At 39.9% G+C, this 27,835-nt stretch overlaps 1 protein-coding gene across 1 annotated transcript; it reads right to left on the bottom strand.

Moving 5' to 3' along the window:
* Nucleotides 1-20,837: 20,837 nt before the first annotated feature.
* Nucleotides 20,838-22,508, bottom strand: LOC132612184 (uncharacterized). Its single transcript, XM_060326508.1, has 2 exons — nt 22,209-22,508; nt 20,838-20,981 (listed from the first exon to the last, which is right to left on the bottom strand). Exons 1-2 carry the CDS (start codon nt 22,506-22,508, stop codon nt 20,838-20,840), a joined length of 444 nt encoding a protein of 147 aa, XP_060182491.1.
* Nucleotides 22,509-27,835: the final 5,327 nt, after the last annotated feature.

Raw genomic sequence — 27,835 nt, 5'->3', positions numbered from 1 at the left:
AGAGACCCCACAAGGTCGGTTTAACATTCGAGGACGAATGTTCTAAAGGGGGGGAGGATGTTATATCCCGTACTTTTGCGTGTTCGGGAGAATTCGAAATGATTTTGGATTTGTAAGAAACAAGGCTATGTGTTGATTTGAATTAAGATATGTGTGTGTTTTCTAAGGAAAATATTATTGTGGAGGCGTTGAAGAAGGCCAATGGGGCAATTGGAATTTCGGAAATTAGTTTCGGGAATTACAAAACGGGAGTTTAATGAATTGGGCTCAACAAAATGAAAACAATTTTGGGCCCAAAACCATGAGGGTGGCCGGCCATTGTGGCTTGGCCCAAGCCTAAATAATTGTTAGCATGTGATAAATTAATAAGGGAGCAATATTATATAACCATGCCTATCCATTGGAATGTTCAAGAAACAATTACAACACAAGAAAAATTGAAGAAACCCCATTGAGGAGCTCTTGGCTAAGCACACCAAAAAAAAAAAATCCCTAGCCTTTGATCTTGAACCAAAAATCCTACTCTTCTTGAATCCTTAACAAGTGCAAGACACTCTACAACGTGGTGCAATTAGTTTGGCGAGGAGGTAACGTTTGTGGCAAGTGAAAGTTGGAAGAAAAGGTAAGGACTCCATGTTCTTGTTATGTTATGAAAGATTATATATGTGTTGTGATGTATGGAAATGAATGAAAGTGTGAAAATTTGGTGTGTTGAGAATATGTGTGTGTGACCGTGTGCTATATGGGAGGAGGAGGAACATGGATTAAATTATTTGATATGTTAATTGTGGTGTTGTAGCCTTATGATGTAAATGGAAGCATAATGGTTCAAAACTTGCATGAAAATTGGTTGTAAGTTGTTGTGGAAAGATTATGTGAATTTACTTAGTTTAATGTAATCATGGAAGTGGAATTACTAAAGTGGGAAATGATGTTGTTGTTAATGAATTTGGAAGAAGACGACGTGACTTTATTGTTTTGTCGCATTTGTTAAAGTATCGGATAGAGTATGGAATTGGTGAATTGTTTGAATCCTTGAGTGTTGTTTAAAATATCGTCAAAATGTACTTGAGTGATCCTTAATTAGTTAATGGATATGGAAAACATGGATAGTAGCTTGATATTGTGGAGTTGAAATGAAAGTTTTTGCTTTATGAAGAAAAGAGGAATCTTTGCATTCTAGTGCGATCTGTGGTAGTTGTTTATATTGTTGAATGGGTTGTTGTTGTTGTTGTTGATATATTGAGCCGAGCTAAGTCTCGGGGATGCTATATGTATAAGGGAGATGCTGCCGAAATTTCGGTAGGCCAGTATAGACTTAAGTGAATTCTTAAAAGCTCGCAACTCACAATTGGTAAATGTGACCATTTGTAGATTTTTGGCGAACTTGAGGCTTGGTTTTGGAGACGTATAGGTGGCGGAAAAGGTATGTAAAGCCCATCCTCTCCTTCTTTGGCATGCCCTAGATCTATTAGGTTGAGATTTTGGCCTCGGGGACAATTCTGCTCTTCGTAATCCGAGATTGGTTTTTGTTACTATTCATTCAGTGCCATTGAACCCCAAAAGGTGCATTTTGCTTGAAAAGTGGCTAAACCTCCATAACTTTTACAAATGTAACCCGATCACTCTGAAACTTTGCTGGATGACTCCGTAGAGTCTAATAGGCGTGATTCTCGTCCGCCGCCTCGACTTGGCCCGAGGTGGGCCCGCTATCCCCGATGTCTCTCTTATTGTTCTATTTGTCTTATTCCCGTACGGTAAGTCAAGGGAGCTCATGGTTATTGTTCCGACTACTAAGCGGGAGATATTTTATCTATCCGAGACGGATTTTAATGATTATTGACCCAATTGCGGGGACAGAAACCCTGATATGTGTTGTATGGCTTTAGCCAATGTACTTTTGTCCGGAGTTCGCAGGTAACTCCTGGTTATTATGCTGTCTACTATACGATAGGTGTTATGACCACCTTTATGATCATTATAAAATGTTTTTGACATCTAAAAATCTTACCCTGAGATTTTAGACAAACTACTTATTTTCTGTTTTTTCCGATATACGATTTTGGTATACCTGAGTCCTGTGTGATGCATGATCCTGGCATGTGTGATTTACGTGTGGAAAGTGATAATTTGGCATTCTGTATGGTTATTTTCTGTTTTGCCGAGTCCCGGGCCGGTTATGTGAATATGCGCATATGTAATATTGGCCGCTGGACCCTCGACCGCGGCGTGTCCGACATTGACTGCTGGACCCTTGACCGTGTCATGCCGGACGTGTGGCATTGACTGCTGGACCCTTGACCGCATCTGCCGAACTTGTGGTTATGCCCGATATAGACCGCTGGACGCTTGACCGCGGTATGTCGAATTTGTGATAGTGACCGCTGGATACTCGACCGCGGTATGTGTGATTGCGACCGCTGGACACTCGGCCACGGTTTGTGTGATAGCGACCGCTGGACTTAGGGCCGCGGAAACGGCGCGTTGATTTTCCTATGTGAGCGAAACAAAAAGGTTTTCCAAAAGAAAGCAAGCATTTTGGCATTCCGATTGCCGTGTTGATTTCCCGGAACTTCTTTTGCCCGTTGTACGCCGGATACGACTCCTTAGTATTCTTGCTATTGTGCCCGCTTTCTATATATCGTATTTCAGTTGTGACCTTGCTTTCTGTGTTGTATGCTTTACATACTCAGTACATATTTCGTACTGACCCCCTCTTTTCGGGGGGCTGCGTTTCATGCCCACAGGTACAGATTCTCGTTTTGGTGACCCACCGGTATAGGATCTCCATTATGCGGTTCGGAGTGCTCCCCTTTCTTTCGGAGCCGACGTTTTGGTATATACTCTTTTGGTGTACATGTTTATGCTTGTTCAGGGTACGGCGGGGCCCTGTCCCGCCATATGATTCTGTCGTTCTGGATTAGAGGTCTGTAGACATAGACGTGGGTAATGTACAGTTTTGTCTAGATGTGTTGTGTGAATTGGGTTTGGGCGGCTCATCCGCCGTGGCGACCCTATCGGCTGCATGTACATATGTTTTGGTACGTTATGTATGATCTGAAAGCCTTGCCGGCTTCTATGCAGCGTATATGATTGTAGGCACCCATGGGGAGCCTCGTCTAGTATTTACTTATGTACAGGTCACTTGTATGTTGAATCTGGTAACTGAGCGCGTAAGGGGTGCCCAAGTCGAGCACCAGTCACGGTCCACGGGGATGGGTCGTGACATTATCTCTTAGTTCCGGGTAGAGTCTTAGATTTTGTTGAGGCAAGGTCGTCCCTGTTGGAGCAGATTAGGGCCCAGCAGTTTGAGGATGGCCAGTTGTGTAAGATTCGTGATAAGGTTCTGAGAGGTGAGGCCAAGGAGGCCATGCTTAATAGTGAGGGTATTCTGAGGATCAAGGGAGGCGATGGAATTCCTAGTGTTGGTGATTTGATTCGTTTGATTCTGGAGGAGGCCCATTTCTCCAGATAATCCATTCCTCCGGGTGTGATGAAGATATATCGAGATCTGAGGCAGCACTACTGGTGAGGGAGGATGGAGAGAGATATTGTAGATTTTGTGGCTTAGTGTGGGAATTGTTAGCAAGTCAAGTATGAGGACCAGAGACCTGGTGGTATGCTTCAGAGGGTTGCCATGGATTCCTGGTGGTGTGCTTCAGAGGATTGCCATGGATTTTGTTGTGGGTCTTCTGAAGGCCCTGGGCAAGTTTGATTCAGTGTGGGTTATTATTGATCAGCTGACTAAGTCCGCTCATTTTATTCCAATTCAGGTCTCTTACACTGAGAAGAAGTTAGCCAGGATTTGTATTCGTGATATTGTGCGATTGCACGGGGTCCCTATTTCTATTATTTCGGATCGAGGTCCCAGTTTACTTCCACTTTCTGGAGGGCATTTTCAGGCAGAGTTGGGTACTTAGTTGGACCTTAGTACAACTTTTCATCCCTAGACCGATGGTCAGTCCGAGAGGACCATTCAGGTGCTCAACGATATGTTGAGAGCATGTGTCATTGATTTTGGTGATCATTGGGACCAGTTCTTTCCATTAACGGAGTTTGCATACAATAATAGCTACCATTTGAGTATTGATATGGTGTCGTTCGAGGCTTTGCATATTAGGAGGTGTCGTTCTCCTATTGGGTGGTTTGATGTTTTCAAGTTTCGCCCGTGGGGCACAGATTTGTTGATAGAGTCCGTGGATAGGGTGAAGCTTATCCAGGAAAAGCTTCTAGCAGCCCAGAGTCGACAGAAGATGTATGCATACCAGAAGGTTCGGGACTTCGAGTTTATGGTGGGCGAGTAGGTGCTTCTGAAGATCTCACCCATGAAGGGTGTTATGCGATTTGGAAAGAGGAGCAAGTTGAGCCCGAAGTACCTTGGCCCATTTGAGGTTCTCCATGGAGTTGGAGATGATTCTTATAAGTTGGCCTTGCTACTAGGCTGTCAGGTGTTCATCCGATTTTTCATGTGTCCGTGCTGAAGAATTATCATTCTGATGGTTCTTATATAATTTGTTGGGATTCTGTGTTGCTTGATGAGAATTTGTCTTATGAGGAGGAGCTTATAGCGATTCTGGATAGGCATGTTAGGAAGCTGAAAACAAAAGAGATTGCTTCGGTTAAGGTTCAATAGAACTATCATCTCGTTGAGGAGGCTACTTAGGAGACTGATTCCGATATGCGTGAAAGATATCCCCAGTCGTTTGCTGATTCACGTACTTTCCCCCATTCTACTCTTTGTCACTCGAGGACGAGCGATTATTTAATTGGTATCTGATGTAATGACCTCATTGGTCGTTATGGTGCTAATGACCCGTTTACCCCTGTTGACTCTTTCCCTAGGTCATCGAGCGGGTTTGGAGTGACCTTTGGAGGTTTGAGCCTCAAAGTGGAATTTATTTGACCCAAAGTTGACTTTTGAGTAAACCGTCCTTTTTCAGAATTTCATCGATTTCGAGAGGTCCGAATGGTCATTTATGACTTAGTAGTGCACTCGGTTTGGTTCCCAATGCAATTGGGAGTGCTTTGGAACTGGAGTTCGAACCTTGGCTTTAGGCCATGGGTGGTTGACTTGGTCAAATAGACCTCCGTTGGGAAATCCGAGGCCACGGGTGTGTTCGTACCGCGTTTTTATTTGTGTTTACATGTTTGTTTTGTATCTGTAGGGCCTCAGGTGATAATCAGATATCGGGACGAGATTGGTCAAAACCAAAACTTTTTGATATCTGATGTAAACACTGTAGCGGCCCAGTAACCGCTGTGGCGGTCCTGCTATAGCGATAGGCCAACGGCCATAGCAGTCATGCCAACTACCAGAGTAAGCTCGCAGTAGCGGTATCCTTGCCGCTATAGCGGCTTGTGAGTTTTGGGATGGCCGTCATAGCGGGCCATGTGGAGCCATAGCGCGTGCGCTACAGCAGTTCCTCTGACTACCGTAGTCGATGTCGGGCAGAATTCTATTCTTTTCTTTAGTTAAAACCCTTAAATCCTATTACTTCCTTTTCATCACTTTCTAAGCACTCTTTGGGAGAATTGATCAACTTGTGGGATGAATACTCTTGGAGGTAAGACCTATGACCCTAGACTTCATTATTTACCTTCCTAGATTCCTAATTTATGCTTAGAATCACTAGAATCAAAATAGAGAATATGAGTCTTATGATAAATTTCATATAATGGGTTTAGACTTCTAATATAGAAATTTATGGTGAAATTGACTAGTATAACCATAGAATTTGATGAATTCCTTGTTGTTAAGCTTATTTCTTCCTTTATTAATGGTTAATTTGAGGATTGAAGAATTCGGGTTCATACCCAAATTTGGGGGTTTTGCTTTAAATCTGAATTAGGCTTAATCTTGAGTTGTTTTCGCAATTGATTAGTGGGCTTGATCACCTAGAGCTTGAATTGCATGTTCCCTCTTTAATTTCCTGTTTGACCCTTGTGGGCCTGTTTTCCTAATTCCTTGGGTTAGATTTTGACCTAACTAGAAGTATAGCAATATGGGTGTCGTTATTCGTTATTTTAATATAGAATTCGATTATGCATAGACTTTAAGTACTTGGAGGCGCTACGAAAGGGCAAGGCAAGGTGTGACAGTTCGTGGCTCCTGTTCGACTTTCCAGGTAGGTTATGGCTAACCTTTTGGTAAAACTTCGGTTAGCTATTCCCAACTAGATTTAGTGATTGTCGGAGAAATCATGTAAACCTTCGAGTATGAAGTTGGGATAGAATACGTAGGTTGGTATTGTTGTTGATTATGTCTTGTGGCCTTTTGCGTTCTATTAGGTTTTTACGTATTCGTGAGTTATTGGCTTGTCGCCATGTGATTGAATCTAGAGTTGATGCTTAGTGATTACTTGTGTGTCAGAAAGCATATTTATCATGATTGAATTGCTGGAAAGGAAAGAAAGGTTATGATATTGATATTGCGAGTGAGATTTGTGTCCATGTGTGGCACCATTGATTCATATATCCTTGATGGCATTGTTATCATGCATTCACTCATTTATACATATTCTGGGATCGAGTTGCGCGCCGCAACACTTGCTTGGATCGGGTTACACGTATTGCAACACTGATTGGGATCGGGTTATACGTTCCGCAACACTGACTATTGGATCGGGGGGTGCGCCTCAGCAGGTACATGGACTTAGCAGTCCCCCATGGGTCATGAGTGTCGAGGCGACGAGATATTCCGCCCGAAGCGTGTGTGTATCATTGCATTTGCATTACATTCATCTCATATTTACTTACGACATTGTATTGGACTTGTTGGTTGATATTTGATAATATGTGTACTTGATAATGGTTCTTGAGATAGAGTTTCGGACTTATAGTAGACTTGACGTGATATACTAGACTTGGTGATTGGTACGGAATTCAATATTTGGGATCTGTTGAGTATTATCTGATTGTGAGCTTCAGTCTCTTTCTTATATATATGATTTTCTAACTGTTCTCAGCCTATGATGTTTACTCAATACTGTGGTTTTGTACTGATACTACCTTACTGTACTCTTTCTATGAGTGCAGAGTACATTGTTGGAGAGTCGTCTATCCCTCGAGGCTGATCCCCAGGCTTCCTGTCAGAGTTTCTAGGGTGAGCTTGCTTGGTGGATTCTACAGCCCGGAGATTCTTCTACTTACTTGTCTTTTCTAGTTTCGAGACAGTATTTCTACTACGAGACATGTAGACTCTTCCAGACTTGTAGTATTTGTAGTAGTGGCTCTTGTACGACCTTAGACTAGATTCCTTGGGATTGTTGTATTATCTTCCGGACTTATTCACTTATCCTTATTATTATCGACGTTTAAGACTTATATTTGATTATCTTGATTTCTCTATTGTGTTTGAATGTATGATTTGAGAAGGGTTCGCCTATCGAGATGAGAAATGAAAGGTGCCCGCATGTTTCCCAAGTTGAAGCGTGACAGTTTCATCCCTCGTAGCCGTCATAAAGTGCCTTGTTGTCACAACTAAAATTCCCCATCATGCAAAAAAATATGTTATATAAAGTAAAAAACTGATTTCCTTTACATACCTATAATTTCAGGCGTTCCAAAGCTCAAGTTTCAATCCCCGTAAACACCTCTAGCAAAAGATAACAATAAGAATTTTAATTAGAAGAATGACAAATGTGCTTTTTCCAACATATTCTAAAGGTGTGAAAAAGGACAAAATAAATAATATATATAAAATTAAGCCTGAGAGGAACAAAAGCTATAAAATCAAAGTAAAATTACGTAGATCTTTTATGCCACAACCAAAATCTTAATTCTTGAATCCCACTCAAAAAAATGTGAAGCCTCGTGTATTTATAAGCTAAGAATGATCACATATGATCTTCTAAGAATCTGAATAATCAAGCTTTAGCAAATGAGAAGTTTCGTTGGAAAACGTAAGGGTTTTCCCTTAAATCCGCCATTTAACACTAATGCACAATTAATACAATTTAATATGTGCTTCAATATTGCTCTCACAATCAGATCACGTAATTGTATGTTGGGTGAATGTCTACCATTTAAGTGCTTTAAACAATTCTTTTTGGTTAAAACTTTAAGAATTCAGTAGTATTTATGTGTGACTATTCAAATTTTCTTACTTCTTAACGGGATATACTAATGGCAAGAAGTGAAAGAGTTTCACCTACATTATTATTATAGTGATTATTAGGAGAATTTATTATGAGATACTTTACTGTTTTGCGCAAAAAATATTATAAGAGTTCTATTTAAATAAAGGACAAAATAGTTGCTCAACATTTGAAGGGTATTATCGTAATCAAATTTTTAATGCGCTTCCCACTTTTAGAATAGTATGCTGATTATTGATACTTTCAGCAATATAATATTCTTCTTGTGATATCGTTTAGCTGTTTAGCATGCGTTAGTACAGAGTCAATAGCTCACAAAGACTGGGCACAATAACGTCGCAAAGCCAACTAGTAGATTGAGCCATTACTAGGTAAGACGTGTGGTTGATATACCGCACTAAGAGGGATCAGATAGGCGCCAACGCACCGAAGATGGGTAAGATGTGTGGTTGATGCACCATGCCAAACAAGTCAGGCAACCAGTGGCGCAGCCACATGTAGTTGAGGGGTGTCACAACACCCCTTCGTCGGAAAATTACACTGTGTAGCTAGGTAAATTTTTTATTATTATGTATATATATTACATATTGATACTCTTTGGCTTCTTCGTGAATTTACTTCTTTATATTTTGACACACCTTAGTGAAAATTTTGGCTCCGCCACTGCAGGCAACACATGCCCATAACAGTTCATTAGCTATTTTAGAAGCTTTAGTAGTTTAACAACATTCAATAGTATCATGATTATCCCATGTGATTATGGGTGTGTTTGGTATGATGGAAAATGTTTTCCTAGAAAATGATTTCCTGGAAAACAAGTGATTTTTCTACTTATTTTCTTGTGTTTGGTTGGATGTGAAAAACATTTTCTAGTGTTTGGTTTGAGGGAAATACCAATCCACCCCCCTAACCACATGCACCTCCAACCCTCCAACTCACTATCTCTCACCTCCCTCCCCCCCCCCCCCCCCCTCCTCCAATTCCAACCTTCCGTACTACCTCTACCCCCCATTTTGAAAGAGATGCTACTTTCACATGGCTATTTTTATAAGATAACCAAATATGTGCATACCTTTGCAAGTGGCCTTTTCAAAGACAGCCAAACAAAGAACTACTTTGCACTTTGGAAGGCAACCCAAAAAAGGGACTATGTTTGTAAACTAGCCATTTTTTAAAAGTGACACAAAAATAGTTATTTTTTTAAATTGATAATTTTTTGAAAAGTGACATAAAATGGCTATTGTTGCAAAAATGATTTCTTGCAGAACGACCGAAAGTGTAACTTTACAAAAATAGTTACTTTTTGTCATTTTTCAAAAATAGCCACTTTACAAAAGTAGCCATTTTTAAAAAAAAAATTGTCACTTTTAAAAAATGGCTATTTTACAAAAGTGACCACTACCTTAGAAAGGGCCCATTGCAAAAATGGTTATTTTATACTTTCACAAAGAGGCTATTTTAAAAAATGGTTATTTTTGCAATTACTTAGTTTTAAAAATTGACTACTTTCACAAAATGACTATTTAGAAAATTGACTACTTTCAAAAAGTGACTATTTTTAAGAAGTATCTACTTTCACAAAGTGGCTATTTTCTAAAAGTGACTACTTTTACAAAGTGGTTACATGTACAGAGTGGTTACTTTTACAAAACGATTATTTTTTAAAAGTAGCTACTTTTCACCATTAATATTTTTAAAAAGAGGCTACTTTTGTAAAGTGATTACTTTTATAAAGTTGCTATTTTTTAAAGTTACTATTCTCACAAAGTGCTTAGTTTTGCAAAGTTGAGAGATAGGAGGGTGGTGGTAGGGAGGTGAGAGGTAGGGGTTGGGGGTAGGTGGTGATAGGGGTAGTGGGGGTGTAGGGGTGGTTAGGTGGTGGGGTTGGTGGGGTAAGTTTGGGTGGTGTATAGGGTGGGAGTGGGGGTTCGGGGGTGGCGGGGTGTGGGAAGGTCGAGGGATAGGGGTTGGGGGTGTTGTGTGGGTGGGGAGAAGACAATTAACTCGCAATGTTACTTGTGGAACTTATTTTCCGTACTTCTATTAAGGAAGTCATTTTCCTCATTTTCAAAGAACTTGTCTTCCTAGAGAAAATATTTTTCAAGACATTTTGACCAAGCAAACATGGAAAAATTGTAGAACGTTTTCCTCCATACCAAACACACTTTATGTTCATGATATTTATTCTTATATGCATACATGCATATGATTTTATACCTGTTATGCTTTGATTACAAATTGACAATTTGAGTCCTTACTCGCCAATTGGAGTTAAATTAATGCCTATATCTTTATGAAATTAGATCTAACAAGAATGTATCAACAAATTTCGGTTAAAAACTGAGGCAAAGAAATTGGGTATATGTCTATCCCAATCACCAATCCATCTCATAATGTCATTCATTTTTATTGCAATCAAGAATTCTCATTTTTTAATCAATTCAAGATTCTTAAATAGCATCCAGTTATTGGCTAGTAGACAATCAAACAATTAGCCGCATAATTAAATTAATAAACCAATATAATAAAATCATTCATCGACAGGTCAAGCTTGAAACACAATGTTCATGCAAAGGCCACGACCCTATAATTAAGAAAGATAGCCACACATAGTCATGACACAATCATACAAGTGATCCAATATTTAAATTACTAGTAAATAATGGATGAAAGAAAAATTCAATGACTCTTTGCTCCTGAGATTCTTTACTCGTGTCTTTGCCTTCTAAATAGCCGAACTCATCTAAAAATATTAGATTATGAAGCTTTTATACACAGTAAGAAATTCTAGGATATAATTTTTCTTTTCCTAACAAAGTTAGCCTTTGTGTGCCACGAGGCGCAGGGCGCGCGACCAGATGGGCAAGCCTTCAAAAATATTGCCCAGGCACGCGATAGGTGCGCAACACCGGTTTATCGCGTGCATTTCCTCTTGTGCTACTGCGCGTCAAACGCGTAGATCCTGAGTTGGTGCGTCTCAAACTGGTATATGCGACGGGCATGCAACACACAACTTGTCGCCTATTAGTCATGTTGCTCCAACTTATCATTTTGATCCTAAATCGTATGATTTTTGCTTCATTTCACTCTAAGTGCCTCCTGCATATAAAAATACCGCAATTAGACTTAGAACATCATGATTCACGCTACAATTATCAATAAAGCAAAATATATGCAAGGCAAATGACATTTAATTACAGAATTTATAACCTTTTTTTAAAATTAAATTTAGCTATCATGGCCATTTTATAAATTAATAAAAAAAGCTGAAATGTCCAAAACAATAAACAACATAGCTTGAAAAATAAAGCAAAAAATAAAGTCAACATTGGAGATAACAAACTCGAATCGGAGTTTCGTCAATTCCATGAGATCCGAAACATGATTTACGACTTAGTCAAATGATTCGGATAAATCCAAAGTGGCTCGGGAGTAGTTTGGACCTCTGGCTGAGAATCTAGTTAACTTACAAATTTTGAGTTGACCACGGTCAACATCGTGTCAAGACAACCCCATATCGATGTTTTGAGAGCTTCAGCAAGTTCGTCTGATGATTTAGGACTTGTCCGCATGTTGTGATGAGATTCCAATAAGCTTCAAACAGATTTGGGTTGTGATGCTGTTCGCAATAAATTTTGCTAACAGAAAATAAATAACTACAATCTGTCATGACCCAATTTAACATAAGTCGTGCGGGCACTTACCTTCCCCACCTCGGTAAGCAAACCCTCAACCCAACGATAAATAAAGACAGGAATAAATAATCGAGCAAGCGGAAAAGAATAATACGTAAGTCTCACAATATTATATAACAGAGATAGTGCGGAACAAGAAATACCCCCAGGGTCTAATCTAAATCATACAAGAGCTTCTAATGAAAATATACAAGTATGGAATAATAATACATAAATCCGTCTATGTCTTAACATAGCAAAATAAGACATAAAATGGGAAGAGTCTTCAAGGCAGCGAGCGTCCGTGCTCACCTTGTAAACTCTCAACAGTGCTGAAGATGACAATCAACCACGAGAGATGGAAGCAGACCCAACCTGATACTCTGCATTCATAAAGGAATGCAACAAGTGTAGGTCAGTACAATACAAAGGTACTGGTAGGCATCATCGGCCGACTAAGCATAGCTAACACAACTCAGATAATAAAGCAATATAGGCAAATAAACCAACAAGTATAAGTCAAGCATATTCGAAGCCAAGTATGTGTCATCGCCTAAGTAGAGCATCTAATCCCAAATGTGCCAAGTCTCAATATATCAAATCCGAATCCAACATCAAAAGTACAACACCAAAACATCTCAATGTAAGCCATGATGCAATGGAATGCAATAATGTATGGATGCAATGCAATGCCATGCAAATACTGTGTACACATGTACCCCGGATAAAAATATCGACATCTCGGTAGCACAACCCAAGGTGACTCGCGAAATCTAAGTGCCACTCGTCCCAGATCTTTGCCCAAAAGACAAACGAGACCCCGGATCTTTGCCCACGGGGGTTTCTCACCGGCACCACCCTGGAGGACCCGCGTAGTCCATGCACCCACTCAATCTACAATTCCGGAACTAATATTGGATATCAGACTCTCACATCACTCTCATTTTAAAACTGAGCCAAACTCATCATAATGTCTCATCAAGTATCATCAGTGTCTCAACAGTATATCATGAAGAATGAGAGTGCATGCAATGCATGTACAAACATCAATAATCATGCTCAATATCACAAGTTCCATCAAAGGGGTACGCCAACAATAAATCAGTGTCACAGGTACCAACAGTGAGTACGCCAACAATATCATAATCAAGAAGGAACAACAGATTCCAATAGTTACTAGCAGCACGTGACATCAAGCCAACACAATAGGACAATCAATCACAACACAACGGGGTGGCTAGCCCCAATCACGCAATAGGGCCCAACCTCAGACAATATCCAACCCAACACCGGAAGGTTTACTTGCTTTCTCCGACAATATAACCTAAATATATTCTTCAATATGGCCATACCAGACCTGCTAAAGCATGGTACACCTGCAATCTTGCCATTCAAAGAGAAGGAGGGAAAAGGAAGCGGGGCGGGGCTGTTTGGCTGAGAGTTAATAAGAAAGGGACCTTGCCTCTCTTTTAGTTGATCATTGGGCCGGGTCTGGCCCTTGTTGGGCTAAACTCGGCCAATTTTTGTTTTTTAAAAGACGGCCCGACTTATATATATATATATATATATATATATATATATATATATATATATATATATATATATATATATATATATTTCTACATGCCTATTATACATCTATTAGCGTACATATATATGAATAAATAAAAATGTGCAAATTAATAAGTGGGCAAAAATTAAAAAGGGTGATTACTAAAGCAATTTAATTAAAACTAATTAATCAATTAATTTAAAGCACAGTTGATTTCACGAAATTGATTATTTCAAATATGACCCTTATTTGATTAATCATTTAATTATTTCAATTGTAGCCATAATTAACACATCATAAGCAATTTACAAATATAACCACAATTAGTTGTCTAAAACAATTATGATTAATTTAAAAATTATCAATATGATTTGATTATGCAGAAATTGAAACTTGAGGGGCAAAATATTATTTATTTTAATTAACCAATTTCCTTGAAAATAGAGTGAAATACTTAACAATTGACAAATTGACAATTTTAACCATTAAATAAATAATTGTTGTAAATTATTTTCTCTTGGTTAATTTTAGAAAAATATCATAACTAAAAAAATACTTAAATTAATTTATAATATTATAGAAATTACTTTATCAAGCAAAAATTGGTAAAATATTATCTAAATAGTTTTATAAAATTACTTTGATTTCTAAAAATACATATTTCTCTCTGCTTGATATTCAAGGACTCAGGGTAATCAAAAAAAATTATGGTACGTAAAAAATTAGGTGTCAACAACTGCCCCTTCGGTGTTCGGGGATGGCAGAACTATTCTCGAGCAACGAAATTTGACTAACCCTGATTTTTGGCTGACTAGAGTCATAGCGCCTCTCATTTCTATGCAATTTTCAAAATATATTGCTGGACCCTAGTTTCTGGGTTTCCTACATATCTCAGGTTTCATGAGCATTCAAGTCAGTTGTAATTCGACTCGATTATGACTTCTAAATGCGTATTAAAGCAGATTTTTCGGCTGTCAAGCTGGGAAGTCCGGTGTGATTGGTAGGAGTGTGACTGACTCTCTGGCATTGAGTCTGCCTACATATCCCTCTCTATTCTTGGGAATCAAGTCACTTGTAGTTCGACTCAATCGGAGAAAAAAGGTCATCCCTTATGTGGGAGTGCCTTTGTGTGTGCCGGTGTGTGTCCGACCGGTAGCAAAATAATAAAAACAAACAAGGCACATAAGCGAATAAATAATCTTGTGTGGCTGAACATGGTGAGAAGTGATCTTCCAAGTCCTGGCTGGAGAGCTTGACTCTCATGGGAACCTTATCGCGACTGGTTGGGTAAGAAAAGGTTCCACGTTTGCTCCGCAATCTGCTTGGATTTTACTCTATTAACCTGCTTTGCTTGTCGGCAACAAATCAGCTCTCATTTCTTGAGTAACATTGATTTCGGGGTGACGAATATTGCAGTCATCTGACCGGATTTACATCGTCTTGTCTTTTTGAGCGAATACTGCAGTCTCATGACTGGTTTTACATCGCTTTGTCGTCTTGCTATATCCCGTAATTTATGCATATCCCTTTCGACAATTGAAATAAATGGCCCTCATGGCATGTTTGTATGAATGGCATTCTTGGCATGTTTGTATGAATGGCTCTCTTGACATGTGTGCATGAATGGCCCTCTTAGCATGTTTGTCTGAATGGCCTTCTTGGCATGTTTGTATGAATGGCCCTCTTGGCACGTTTGTATGAATGACCCTCTTAGCATGTTTATATGAATGGCTCTCTTGCCATGTTTGTATGAATGACCCTCTTGGCAAATAAGAAGAAGTGATGGCCCTTTCGGCAACAAGAAAATAGACATGTAATAGACCTCTTGGAAAATAAAAAGAAGTGATGCAAATGATAGATATGGCCCCTTTGGCTAAATCGTCTTTCTTTCGTCATTTCGACCGGCTGTGACCCTCTTGGTCAAGTATGCCGTTCATTCTTGTTGCGACCCTTTAGGCCAAACATTTTCCTTTGGGGTAATTTTAGTCATTTTGTAGACTTTGCGGCTTAATATTTTGCCCTCGTGGCATTTTTCATCCTTTCATAGCCTTTAGGGCTAGATATTCACCCTTTTGGCATTCAAAACAGTTACACCTCAGAATTTTTGGGTTGCTGAGCGATGAATGGACTAACGTAAGTTAAGGTGTACATGATGTCCCTACAAGTAAGAAGGGATGCTTAATGATTCTAATTAAGATTCCAAAGACATTTGAGGCAAGGAAGGAAAGTTCATCAAATGAACTTCACTGCAGTTCTGCGAAACGGGGGTTCGATGGTCGTTCTTTGTACCGTTGGACGGGTCGATGCTTCATCGATTGTGCCGTAGAATTGAGTTAGCGCGAAGACCATTCGACGGAGCAGATCGACGCTCCGTCGATCAGTTCGACGGACCGTCCTTCTCACCGTAGAATGAAAGGAAACGAAAGGTTGCTCACTGGAAAATGCACGACTTCGACGGTCAGATCGACGCTCCTTCGATCTGATCAAAGCTTAGTCGATCGTACCGTATATCTCGGTCGGGACTGATTTCATGATTTAATATAAGGACCCTCTCTCATTTTATTTCATTTCATTTCACTTCTCCACACACCAAGAAACCTCTAGAACTCTCTCCATTATTCATCCACAAGAAAATAAGGGAAAACCATGATCAACTATACCAAATCCACGAAATCAAGTGTATGAAACTTAGTAAAAGTTCATCTACACCAAGAAAACTCAAGGGAAGTGAGTTAGGGTTTTGGTGCAGGAAGAGAAGTTCCACTCAAGGGTTGTTCATCCATTATCTAAGGTGAGTTTAATGATCATTCCATGTTGTTTAAGGTATTGGAAAGCTAAGACACCTGGATTGAAGAATGATATAGAAAATGGGTCATGAATGTGTGAATAGTGTCATTGTTGAGTGGTAGTTTGGGGTGAATTATGAATATTGGTATGTTATGATTGTAAGTATGTTGTGAACGACATTTAGAATATGGAATAAGTATTATATGTGAGAAAATGCAATAATGAACTATGACCATGATTATGGAAAAATTGGAGTGAAACTACAAAATGTGGGTAATGTAGATGAATGATGATTGTTGTGTGTGATATTGTGAATGTGGTTATGAACGTTTGGGAGTTGATATAGAATATGAAAAAAGTTGTATAAACAAAGGAAATACTGCCCAATTTTCTTTAGCTTTAGTAAGCACTTTTAAGTAATTGATTAGCTACTGTTCATGCGACTTCTCTTAAAGGTAGGAACGTGGGCATTGAAGGAGAACAAGCAAGCGATAGATTAGTTAAACGAAAAAGGTATGTGAGGCTAGTCCTTTATTTCTATGGCATGAATCTTATAGCATGACTTTTCTTTCCTCTTCATGATTCTCCTATATTCCGGAAAACTAAGAGTCTATGTTCAGGAATAGCTATAAGAAATAAGAGATATGTTACGAGCCCAATAATGTTGATGATGAGCTTGAGTCTAAAGATTCTAGAGTTCATGATATGATGTTCCTATAAGTTAATGATGTTTTTTATTGTATACACTCACCTTATATACTATTTCCTTCAAGGTGAGGCAGAATACTTATAAATGTTCCATAATGGAATCGGGGGTTCATGACCTTATGTCACCTCGATAAAGTATAGCTATCTTTGAGTTACTATGCATGCATTATGATGATTACATGATTGATGATATTACACCGCGCCTATATGGCCGGGCAGTACCGCTAAGGCGGGCGGCTTATAGATGATTACACCGTGTCTATATGGCATGGGAACACCACTAGTGGGCGGCATGAGATGGTACCCCGGACGCGGGAGGCCTGGACGCAGGCTAATGATTATCACACTGATCCGATATGGACGGGCATCTTATACATTTATGCTTATATGATATGATGATGATTATGAAGTAGGCCAGCATGTGTTATTTCTTTTATAAGTGACAGTCATATACAGTTGCTCTCTTATTGATGCTTCCTTTATCTCATTGACGTATTTTCATTACTTATGCCTCTCATACTCAGTACAATGTTCGTACTGACGTCCGTTTTCCTTGGACGTTGTGTTCATGCCCACAGGTAGGCAGGGAGGTGATCTTGATCCAGACTCGTAGGAGCTGTTAGTTGATTTGAGAGCACTCCATTGTTCCGGAGGTGCCTTTGATTATTCTTTTGTGCACATATATGTATATTTTGGGCATGACGGGGTCCTTTCCCGTCTCTATGTCTAGAACTCTAGTATAGGCTCGTAGATACGTAGTGTGGGTTACATGGTCTCACAAGGTCACTACTGTATGTATACATATATTATTTTGATAGCCAAAAGGCTTATGTATATAAAAGTATTTATGTTCTCAAAAGAAAAATGATTTTTCTTATGATTTGAGTATGAATTTGATAAAAGAACGCTTAATGAGTATGATGAGTAGCAGAGCGAGCAGTGCTCGGTGGTTAGGCCTGGGTACCCGTCACGGCCCCTAGGCGGGTCGTGACAAAAGTGGTATCAGAGCAGTTCAGTCCTAGGAAGTGTCTACGAGCCGTGTCTAGTAGAGTCTTGTTTATGGTGTGTTGCACGCCACACTAATAAACAGGAGTCTACAGGACATTTAGGAAATGATCATCTTTCATCTTAAGAGATCGTGCGATAGAGCTGTGTTATAAGATTTTCTCCTCCTTAATAGTGTGCTATGATTTCGGCAAAGTTGATGAAAGGAAAGCTACCGCAGCCCAGAAGGGCAAGGCAGTGATTGCAGAAGAGGTGGAACGGGGGTAATCTACAGATATGGAGGAGAGTGAACCCCAAAATAAGGCCCTACCTCGGTTTTCCCACACTTCGCCCACTTTCGAGGATCGGAGGGGAGCCTCAACTTTAGCTCCTGCACCCCCAGTCCCTCCTCCAGATGCCTCGGGCCAAGAGATGAGACAGGTTATTCTTTTACTGACTCAATTGGTAGCCGCTCAAGCTCAGCGGTAGGATGTGGGCCACGATAATAGGGGTTGGAGAAAGAGAGTTACTTCTTCTGGGTTTGATCATGTGTTTAGGGGTGCTTCGAGGCCACAATTCTCTAGGCCCTCAGTCCGTTCAACAGGTAGTGCTCCTCCACAGTTTCCTAGACACAGATTTGATGGATGGACTAACGTAAGTTAAGGTGTACATGATGTCCCTACAAGTAAGAAGGGATTCTTAATGATTCTAATTAAGATTCCAAAGACATTTGAGGCAAGAGAGGAAAATTCGTCAAATGAAACTTCACTGCAGTTTTGCGAAAGGGGGGTTCGACGGTCATTCTTTGTACCGTCGGACGGGTCGATGCTTCGTCGATTGTGTCGTAGAATTGAGTTAGCGCGAAGACCATTCGACGGAGCAGATCGATGCTCCGTCGATCAGTTCGACGGACCGTCCTTCTCACCGTAGAATGAAAGGAAACGAAAGGTTGCTCACTAGAAATTTCATGACTTCGATGGTCAGATCGACAATCTGTCGATCTGATCAAAGCTTCGTCGATCGTACCGTATATCTCGGTCGGGACTGATTTCAAGACTTAATATAAGGACCCTCTCTCATTTTATTTCATTTCATTCCACTTCTCCACACACCAAGAAACCTCTAGAACTCTCTCCATTATTCATCCACAAGAAACTAAGGGGAAACCATGATCAACTATACCAAATCCACGAAATCAAGTGTATGAAACCTAGTAAAAGTTCATCTACACCAAGAAAACTCAAGGGAAGTGAGTTAGGGTTTTGGTGCAGGAAGAGAAGTTCCACTCAAGGGTTGTTCATCCATTATCTAAGGTGAGTTGAATGATCATTCCATGTTTTTTAAGGTATTGGAAAGCTAAGACACTTGGATTGTAGAAAGATATAGAAAATGGGTCATGAATATGTGAATAGTGTCATTGTTGAGTAGTAGTTTGGGGTGAATTATGAATATTGGTATGTTATGATTGTAAGTATGTTGTGAACGACATTTAGAACATGGAATAAGTATTATATGTGATAAAATGCAGTAATGAACTATGACCGTGATTATGGAAATATTGGAGTGAAACTACGAAATGTGGGTAATGTAGATGAATGATGATTGTTGTGTGTGATAATGTGAATGTGGTTGTGAACGTTTGGGAGTTGATATTAAATATGGGAAAAGTTGTATAAACATAGGAAATGCTACCCAATTTTCTTTAGCTTTAGTAAGCACGTTTAAGTAATTGATTAGCTAATGTTCATGCGACTTCTCTTGAAGGTAGGAACGTGGGCATTGAAGGAGAACAAGCAAGCAATAGATTAGTTAAACGAAAAAGGTATGTGAGGCTAGTCCTTTCTTTCAATGGCATGAATCCTATAGCATGGCTTTTCTTTCCTCTTCATGATTCTCCTATATTCCGGAAAACTAAGAGTCTATGTTCATGAATAGCTATATGAGATAAGAGATATGTTACGAGCCCAATAATATTGATGATGAGCTTGAGTCTAAAGATTCTAGAGTTCATGATATGATGTTCCTATAAGTTAATGATGTTGTTTATTGTACACACTTACCTTATATACTATTTCCTTCAAGGTGAGGCAGAATACTTATAAATGTTCCATAATGGAATCGGGGGTTCACGACCTTATGTCACCTCGATAAAGTATAGCTATCTTTGAGTTACTATGCATGCATTATGATGATTACATGATTGATGATATTACACCGCGCCTATATGGACGGGCAGCACCGCTAAGGCGGGCGACTTATAGATGGTTACACCGTGTCTATATGTCACAGGCAGCACCACTAGTGGGCAGCATAAGATGGTACCCCGGATGCGGGAGGCCTGGACGCAGGCTAATGATGATCACACCGATCCGATATGGACGGGCAACTTATACATTTATGCATATATGATTATGAAGTAAGCCAGCATTTATTATTTCTTTTATAAGTGACAGTCATATACAGTTGCTCTCTTATTGATGCTTCCTTTATCTCATTGATGTATTTTCATTACTTATGCCTCTCATACTCAGTACAATGTTCGTACTGACGTCCGTTTTCTTTGGACGTTCTGTTCATGCCCACAAGTAGACAGGGAGGTGATCTTGATCCAGACTCGTAGGAGCTGTTAGCTGATTTGAGAGCACTCCATTGTTCCGGATGTGCCTTTGATTATTCTTTTGTGCACATATATGTATATTTTGGGCACGACGGGGTCCTGTCCCGTTGCTATGTCTATCACTCTAGTAGAGGCTCGTAGATACGCAGTGTGGGTTGCATAGTCTCACAAGGTCACTACTGTATGTATACATATATTATTTTGATAGGTGAAAGGCTTATGTATATAAAAGTATTTATGTTCTCAAAAGAAAAATGATTTTTCTTATGATTTGAGTATGAATTTGATAAAAGAACGCTTAATGAGTATGATGAGTAGCAGAATGAGCGGTGCTCGGTGGTTAGCCCCAGGTACCCATCACGGCCCCTAGGCGGGTCGTGACAAAAACCCTATAGCCCTTGCGGCTGGATATTTTGCCCTTATGGTGTTCTGGTCTTTATAGCCCTCATGGATAGATATTTTCCCTTGGCAGTATTCATAACGTTACCGCCCTTGTGGCTGGATATATTTTTTGAAAGCCTGATCCCGGCAGTGGTTTCAATCTTCTTTGGCGAATCTCTTTCCTGCTCATAAAGTAAAATTAGAAAAAAGGATCGTCTTCCGACGTCTTGGGGACCTGCATCAGAAATGATTTAGTTTTTTCCTATTTAAAGTTTATTCGTATTGCTGGCGCTAGTGCATCTTCGGCTTTCTGGACTCGAAACCCTTTCTGCTGCAGTATTCGAAAGATAAATCTTTTTTCACTTTGCAAAATCATTTTTGTAATGTTACCATAAAGGTATATAATTTGTAGAAAAGTAAATGTCTTGAAAGTGGTAAGATTAATTATGATGACATGTGCTTTGAATGAAGGAGATCCTTTATTCCGGAACTGGGGTTCTTCGCTTCCTTACGGAGAATTTTTGAGACCTTTTCTCAAAAATTCTGCCCCAGTTAAATTTTGATTTGCGAATTCTCATGCCGAATCTTCCAGGAAATTTTGAGGTCTCCTCAAAATTTCTACCTCCGTTTACAGTATTGAGTAAATGAGGAATTTTGAGAGCTTCTCAAAACTTCTGATCCAGTTTGAAACTCTGGGTTAGTTGACTCTTCGTAGCGGATTGACGGCGCAAATTTTTGAGATCCTCTAAAAAATTCTGCCCTAGTCGGGCATGCAGTAATCTTTGCTCCTTTGTGAAGTCCTATCTCTAAGGCTTCCTAGGGATTTCTTGGCTTTTCTGGTGTGATCGAGCTCAAAGAGCGCCTACGTATCCTGTCGCAGTAGGAATTCAGGTCGAACATAGTTCAAAAATAAAAATAAAGGACTTTTTGGTTTTTACTAATAAAGCGACTGAGTCCCAAATGGACTGCCTACGTATCCCACTGTGGGAAAATCAGGTCATTGCATAGTTCATATTGCAAAAGATGTTTTGTTTTGCCTATCTATTACAAAACGATTACAAGCAAAGGGAAATAACTAATACAAGAAAATAGAATAACGATTACAAGTAAAAGTGCTATTACAAACTGAGAAACTTCCTTCTTCATGCATAGTAGTGCTTGATTGCATTTGAGTTGATTGGCTTTGGCCACTCTTGTCCGTCCATCTCTGCCAATACTACTGCTCCTCCAAAGAATACTTTGCGGACCACATAAGGACCTTGCTAGTTGGAAGCAAACTTCCCTTTGTATTCATTTTGATGCGGGAAAATTCTTTTGAGCTCTATTTGCCCGATTTGAAAAAGTCTAGTTCTGACTTGCTTGTTGAAGGCTCTTGCTATCCTTTGTCGGTACAATTGACTGTGACATACAACAACCATCCTTTTCTCATCAATTAAAGCCAATTGCTCATATCGAGCTCGGACCCATTCAACATTGTCTAATTCTGCTTCTTGAATGATTCTCAGAGAAGGTATCTCAACTTCAGCAGGTATGACTGCTTCAGTTCCATAGACTAGCAAGTAGGGGGTTGCTCCTGTTGAAGTTCTGGTCGTAGTACAGTATCCCAGTAAATAATAAGGCAACTGCTCGTGCCAATCTTTATGATTATCAATCATTTTCCTCAATATCCTTTTGATATTTTTGTTGGCTGCTTCTATGGCTCCGTTCATTTGTGTCCGGTAGGCTGTTGAGTTTCGGTGGGTGATCTTGAATTGCTCATAGATATCTTTTATCCGATGGATATTCAGATTAGCTCCATTGTCTGTTATGATGGACTTGGGTACACCGAATCGGCATATGATGTGGTTTCGCATGAAGTCAGCTACACTTTCTTTGTTACTGATTTGTGAGACGTTGCCTCTACCCATTTGGTGAAGTAGTCAATAGCAACTAAAATGAACCGATGGCCATTTGAAGTTGCGAGTTCAATAGGTCCAATAACATCCATGCCCCAAGCAACGAAAGGCCATGGTGAACTCATAGCATTAAGCTCACTTGGAGGGACCTTGATTATATCGCTTTGGATTTGCCATTGATGGCATCTCTGCACATATTTGCAGCAATCACTTTCCATGGTCATCCAATAGTATCCAGCTCGTACAATCTTCTTTGCCAGTACGAATCCATTCATATAGGGCCCACACGTCCCAACATGTAGTTTTTCTAGAAGTTTGGTGGCTTCGCCGGCATCTACACATCGAAGTAGATCCAAATTCGGTGTTCGTTTGTACAACACTTTTTTGTTTAGGAAGAAGCCATTTGCCATTCTTCGGATGGTCTTCTTTTGTCCATTTGTAATGCTTTTGGGATATTCCCATCTTTCCAGATACATTTTGATGTCGTTGTACCATGGCTTCCCATCTGGCTCAGCCTCTATATGGCAACAGTAGTCATGTTTTTCTTTCAGGCTTATCCTTAGCGGGTCGATGTGACTACTTTCAGGATGTTGGATCATTGAAGCTATCGTGGCCAGTGCATCGACAAATTCATTCTAAGCCCTTGGTGTATGCCGAAATTCGATCTTTCTAAATTTCTTGCAAAAACTTTAGGCCAAGTTCATATATGGTAAGATCTTTTCATTCTTGGTGGCCCATTCGCCTTGTACTTGATGAATCAGCAGGTCGGAATCTCCAATGACCAATAATTCATTGATGTCCATATCCAGTTCCATTCTGAGACCTAGGATGCAGGCCTCGTATTCAGCCATATTGTTGGTACAGCGGAATTTGAGCTTGGCGACCATGGGGAAGTGTTGCCCATTTTCTGATATCAAGACCACTCCGATTCCGGAACCTTTATAATTCACTGCTCCATCAAAGAACAGTTTCCAGCCAGTATAAGATTCTATTGATCTTTCTTCTATGGCCAACACCCCTTCGTTTGGGAAATAGGTGCGAAGTGGTTCAAGCTCTTCATCCACCAGGCTTGCGGATAGTAAGTCAGCCAAGGCCTTTCCTTTGATGACTTTTTGGGCTATGTACACGATGTCAAATTCACTTAACAGCATCTGCCATTTGGCTAGCTTCTCGATGGGCATAGGCTGGCGAAATATGTACCTCCGCGGATCGATCTTGGATATGAGGTGAGTGGTGTATGAAGACAAGTAATGCCTCAATTTCTGAGCCACCCAAGTTAGAGCACAGCAGGTTTTCTCCACCAGCGTATATCTTGCCTCACAGGCTGTGAACTTCTTGCTCAGATAGTAAATGGCATGTTTCTTTTTCCCTTCTTCATCGTGTTATCCTAACACGCAACCAAAGGCCTTTTCAGCAACTGCCAAGTATAGCAGCAATGGGCTCCCGGGCCCTAGTGGTACTAAGATTGATGGGTTGGACAAGTATCTCTTTATGGTGTAGAATGCCTCTTGGCATTCTTCTGTCCATTTTGTAGGAGCGTCCTTTTTCAAAAGTTTGAGGATGGGCTCCACAATGATGGTGGATTGAGCTATGAATTACCTAATGTAATTCGCCTTCCCAGGAAACTCAAGACTTCTTTCTTGGTTTGCGAAGGAGGTAATTCTTGGATTGCTTTGATCTTTGTTGGGTCTAGCTCCTTTGACTGACTATGAATCCCAGTAACTTTCCAGCCAGTACTCCGAACGCACATTTGGCCGGGTTCAATTTCAAGTTAAAATTTCGGAGCCTGTCGAAGAATTTCCTCAAATGTGTGGTATGCTCTGAACTTTCTCTTGACTTGATAATGAAATCGTCCATATAGATTTCAATTTCTTTATGGATCATGTTATGGAAAATGGTGGTCAATGCTCTCATGTAGGTTGCGCCGGCATTCTTGAGGCCGAAGGGCATTACCCTATAATGGTACACTCCCCATGGGGTGATGAAGGCTATTTTCTCGGCATCCTCTCTGTCCATTAATATAGCTGTCAAAACAATCCACAAACGATTGTAGCTCGTGCTTAACACAATTATCTATGAGTATGTGGATGTTCGAGAGTGGAAAATTATCCTTTGGACTAGCCTTGTTAAGGTCTCGGTAATCCACACAGATTCTTATCTTGCCGTCTTTCTTGGGTACTGGGACTATATTGGCTAGCCATGTGGGGTATGATGTCACTTCCACCACTCCAGACTCAATCTGTTTCTCCACCTCATCTTTGATTCGGATACTAAGATTTGGTTTGAATTGTCAGGTCTTCTGCTTTACTGGAGCAAAACCCTCATTGATGGGTAGCCTGTGGGATACTATGCCGATGGTTAGTCCTGGTATGTCGGCATATGACCATGCGAAGATATTCACGTACTCCCTCAGCAAACTTATGAATTCTTCTTTTAAAGGAGTATCTAGGTGTGCACTTATCCTTGTCTCTTTGACATTCTTTTCATCACCTAGATTTATGGCTTCTGTCTCATCCAAGTTTAGCTTCTGCTAATTTTCTAGTTGTTCTACTTCTTCCGCGAGACCCTCGTGTAGCATTGTGGTCTCATCGTATTCCTCATACTCTTCTTCCTCTATACTGCCCGACTCATTCGTTTCGCAACATGTCATGACATATAAGGTTGCTTTATTATTTTTATTATGAAGAGCCAGTAGCAGGGTAAAGGTCCAGTTAGACAGTTGCTCGCCTAGTTTTGCCTATCTAATGGTGGGTGCTCCTGCATTCTTCTAGAATCACAGAGAAATCTTCCTCTTGGAACAACATCCTTATCCCTTGTTCAATGTCAGCATGTCACGACCTAACCGGAGGGCCATGACAGGCACTCGATGCTAACCTACCCGGGTACCTCTTATCGTACTCTCATATTCACATCTAGGTGAGCCAAATGGCAGACTCATTATTTATATGCATCAATAGTGCTAATCTCGTTGGGCAACAACACATTTACTTCATCATCAATAACAATGCCCATATCCATGTATACAAGCCGACGAGGCTATCAAAATGATATACAAAATATGAGCCGATAAGGCTAAGGACATCTAATCATATACAACTGTCTACGAGCCTCTAAGAAGAGTACGTCACATCATATAGGCGGGACAGGACCCCGCCATGCACATGGCTCCTCTATGTAGTCCCTGAATAAGAAATCTACGAATTAAGCCTGTCTCCCTGTCCACCTGCGGGCATGACGTAGCGTTCACAAAAAAAGCACGTCAGTACGAATAATGTACTGAGTATGTAAAGCATAATCAAAATCATAATAGGAGCATAAGAGACAGCATAAGAAATAGTATAAGATGGGAGAATCAGGAGATAGTAGCCATCATCGTAATTACTTACTTGTCTTTCATAGGGACCTTTCATTTCTAGTGCGTGCTCATGTACATACATATATACATATACAAATATCCATATCCATGTTCATATTCGTATTTGTATTCATATACATATTCATAACCATAGCATACCCGACCATAAAGGTTCGGTGGTTTCACATACCCGCCCATGACAAGGCTCGGTGTCATACATACCTGGCCCTACCAAGGCTCAGTTTATCCATACCCAAGTGCAGTGGAGTGCGCGTGATAGGTATCATACCCAGCCATATGAGCTCGGTGTTACATAATGGTCATACATACATAAATCCGTATACGTAGGAGTTCATGAGCATCATCGTCATCATTGACATCATCATTTTCGTTATATCTATCCTTAGAGGATCAACTATCATATAAAAGAGACAATAGAATCTTGAACGTACCGAGAATCGTAAGCTTTGGCAATGTTAGAGATAGAGTAATTTGGAATACATTATGGAGCTCATGAAAGGATACATATAGCAAGGGAACCATGCCTTAATGAAAGAAGGGTTAGCCTTACATACCTCTTCGTCTCCTCAACTATTTAACGTTCACCGTTGAAGCTTGAGTAATCTACATTTAGAAGGATTTTATACCAAGGTTAAGCCTTGATGGTACTCTTAAATTCAAACTAGAATGATTCATGATCTAATGAAAATTGGGCAGCATTTCTCCTATTTCGGCAACTTCCACCATATCACAAAAAAACTCCCAACAACCACAATAACATCCTTAATATACTCATAATATCATAATCAAGTGATCACACTTCGCTAAGCCTTCAAAATTCATCCTTATATTTAACTTATGCTAGCCACTTAATACCCATTTTAGCATATTTTCATATAATGCTTCCTCATCACCATTATTACCTCCCATGGCAAGATTATATCCACATCATACTAAGAAATATAACTCAAGTTAGCATACTACTCAAAAACATCATAAAAACTACATTTATAACTCATTTTCTACTTTCTTCTTCTATCCAAGTTGTTCAATAACTAAAAATTCTTGATAACATGTAATAAGTATGAAAACTAACCTTTTATCTCATAAGAATGAGCTTTAGGGTAAGCTATCAACTTATATAAATACCCTAGCTTCAATATCCAAAGAATTCTTGGAGTTTATTAACCCTAGCAAGACCTCTAGCACATGGATATCTTGATCCTTGCCTCTTGATATTTAATCTCCCTTGGATTTTGGGTTGGATTATTTTATGGAGTGGAAGAGAGGGTTTTTGGTGAGCCTTTGGATTTGATTTGGTGAAATGAAATGTCCTAATGAAGTGGAGTAAATTATATAAAGCGGAACTTAAAATCCCGTCGGGCAATTCTGTGCCCATTTTGACGGACCGTAAATATTCCTATGGACCGGCAAGATGGTCCCTAGAACTGCCTAGTAAAATATGGTTCATTGTGACCATTTGACGTTGGGCTGGTGCAATTTGACGGACTGCAGAATTTTCTGCGGGGCGTCAAAATTTCTGCGGACCATATGGTCCGCAGAAATTTTCTGCTCAGACAGTCTGTCGTAAAACATGCATAACATTTTACTCAGATGTCACATTGATGAACGGTTTGTTGCGTTGGAAACTAGACTCGATGAAATTAAATTTGGACAAAAGAAACACACCAAAACTCTTCATATTCTAGGAGATATACCTCCCCCAATATGGACCAAAATCCTGTCCGAATATTTTGCCAAGTTTTACCAAAGTTCCCATAAACTC

Source organism: Lycium barbarum, chromosome 1 (genome assembly GCF_019175385.1).
Source record: "Lycium barbarum isolate Lr01 chromosome 1, ASM1917538v2, whole genome shotgun sequence".
Lineage (NCBI taxonomy): Eukaryota > Viridiplantae > Streptophyta > Magnoliopsida > Solanales > Solanaceae > Lycium > Lycium barbarum.
Note: the sequence above shows the minus strand (reverse complement) of the source record. Positions and strands in the feature narration are given on the sequence as shown.

Coding starts and splice junctions, on each gene's coding strand:
- LOC132612184 (XM_060326508.1), bottom strand. CDS start 22,508: ATGAACGGAGCCATAGAAGCAGCCAACAAAAATATCAAAAGGATATTG. Junction 20,982..22,208: donor ATGAGAAAAGGATGGTTGTT/GTATGTCACAGT, acceptor CTTTATGAGCAG/GAAAGAGATTCGCCAAAGAA.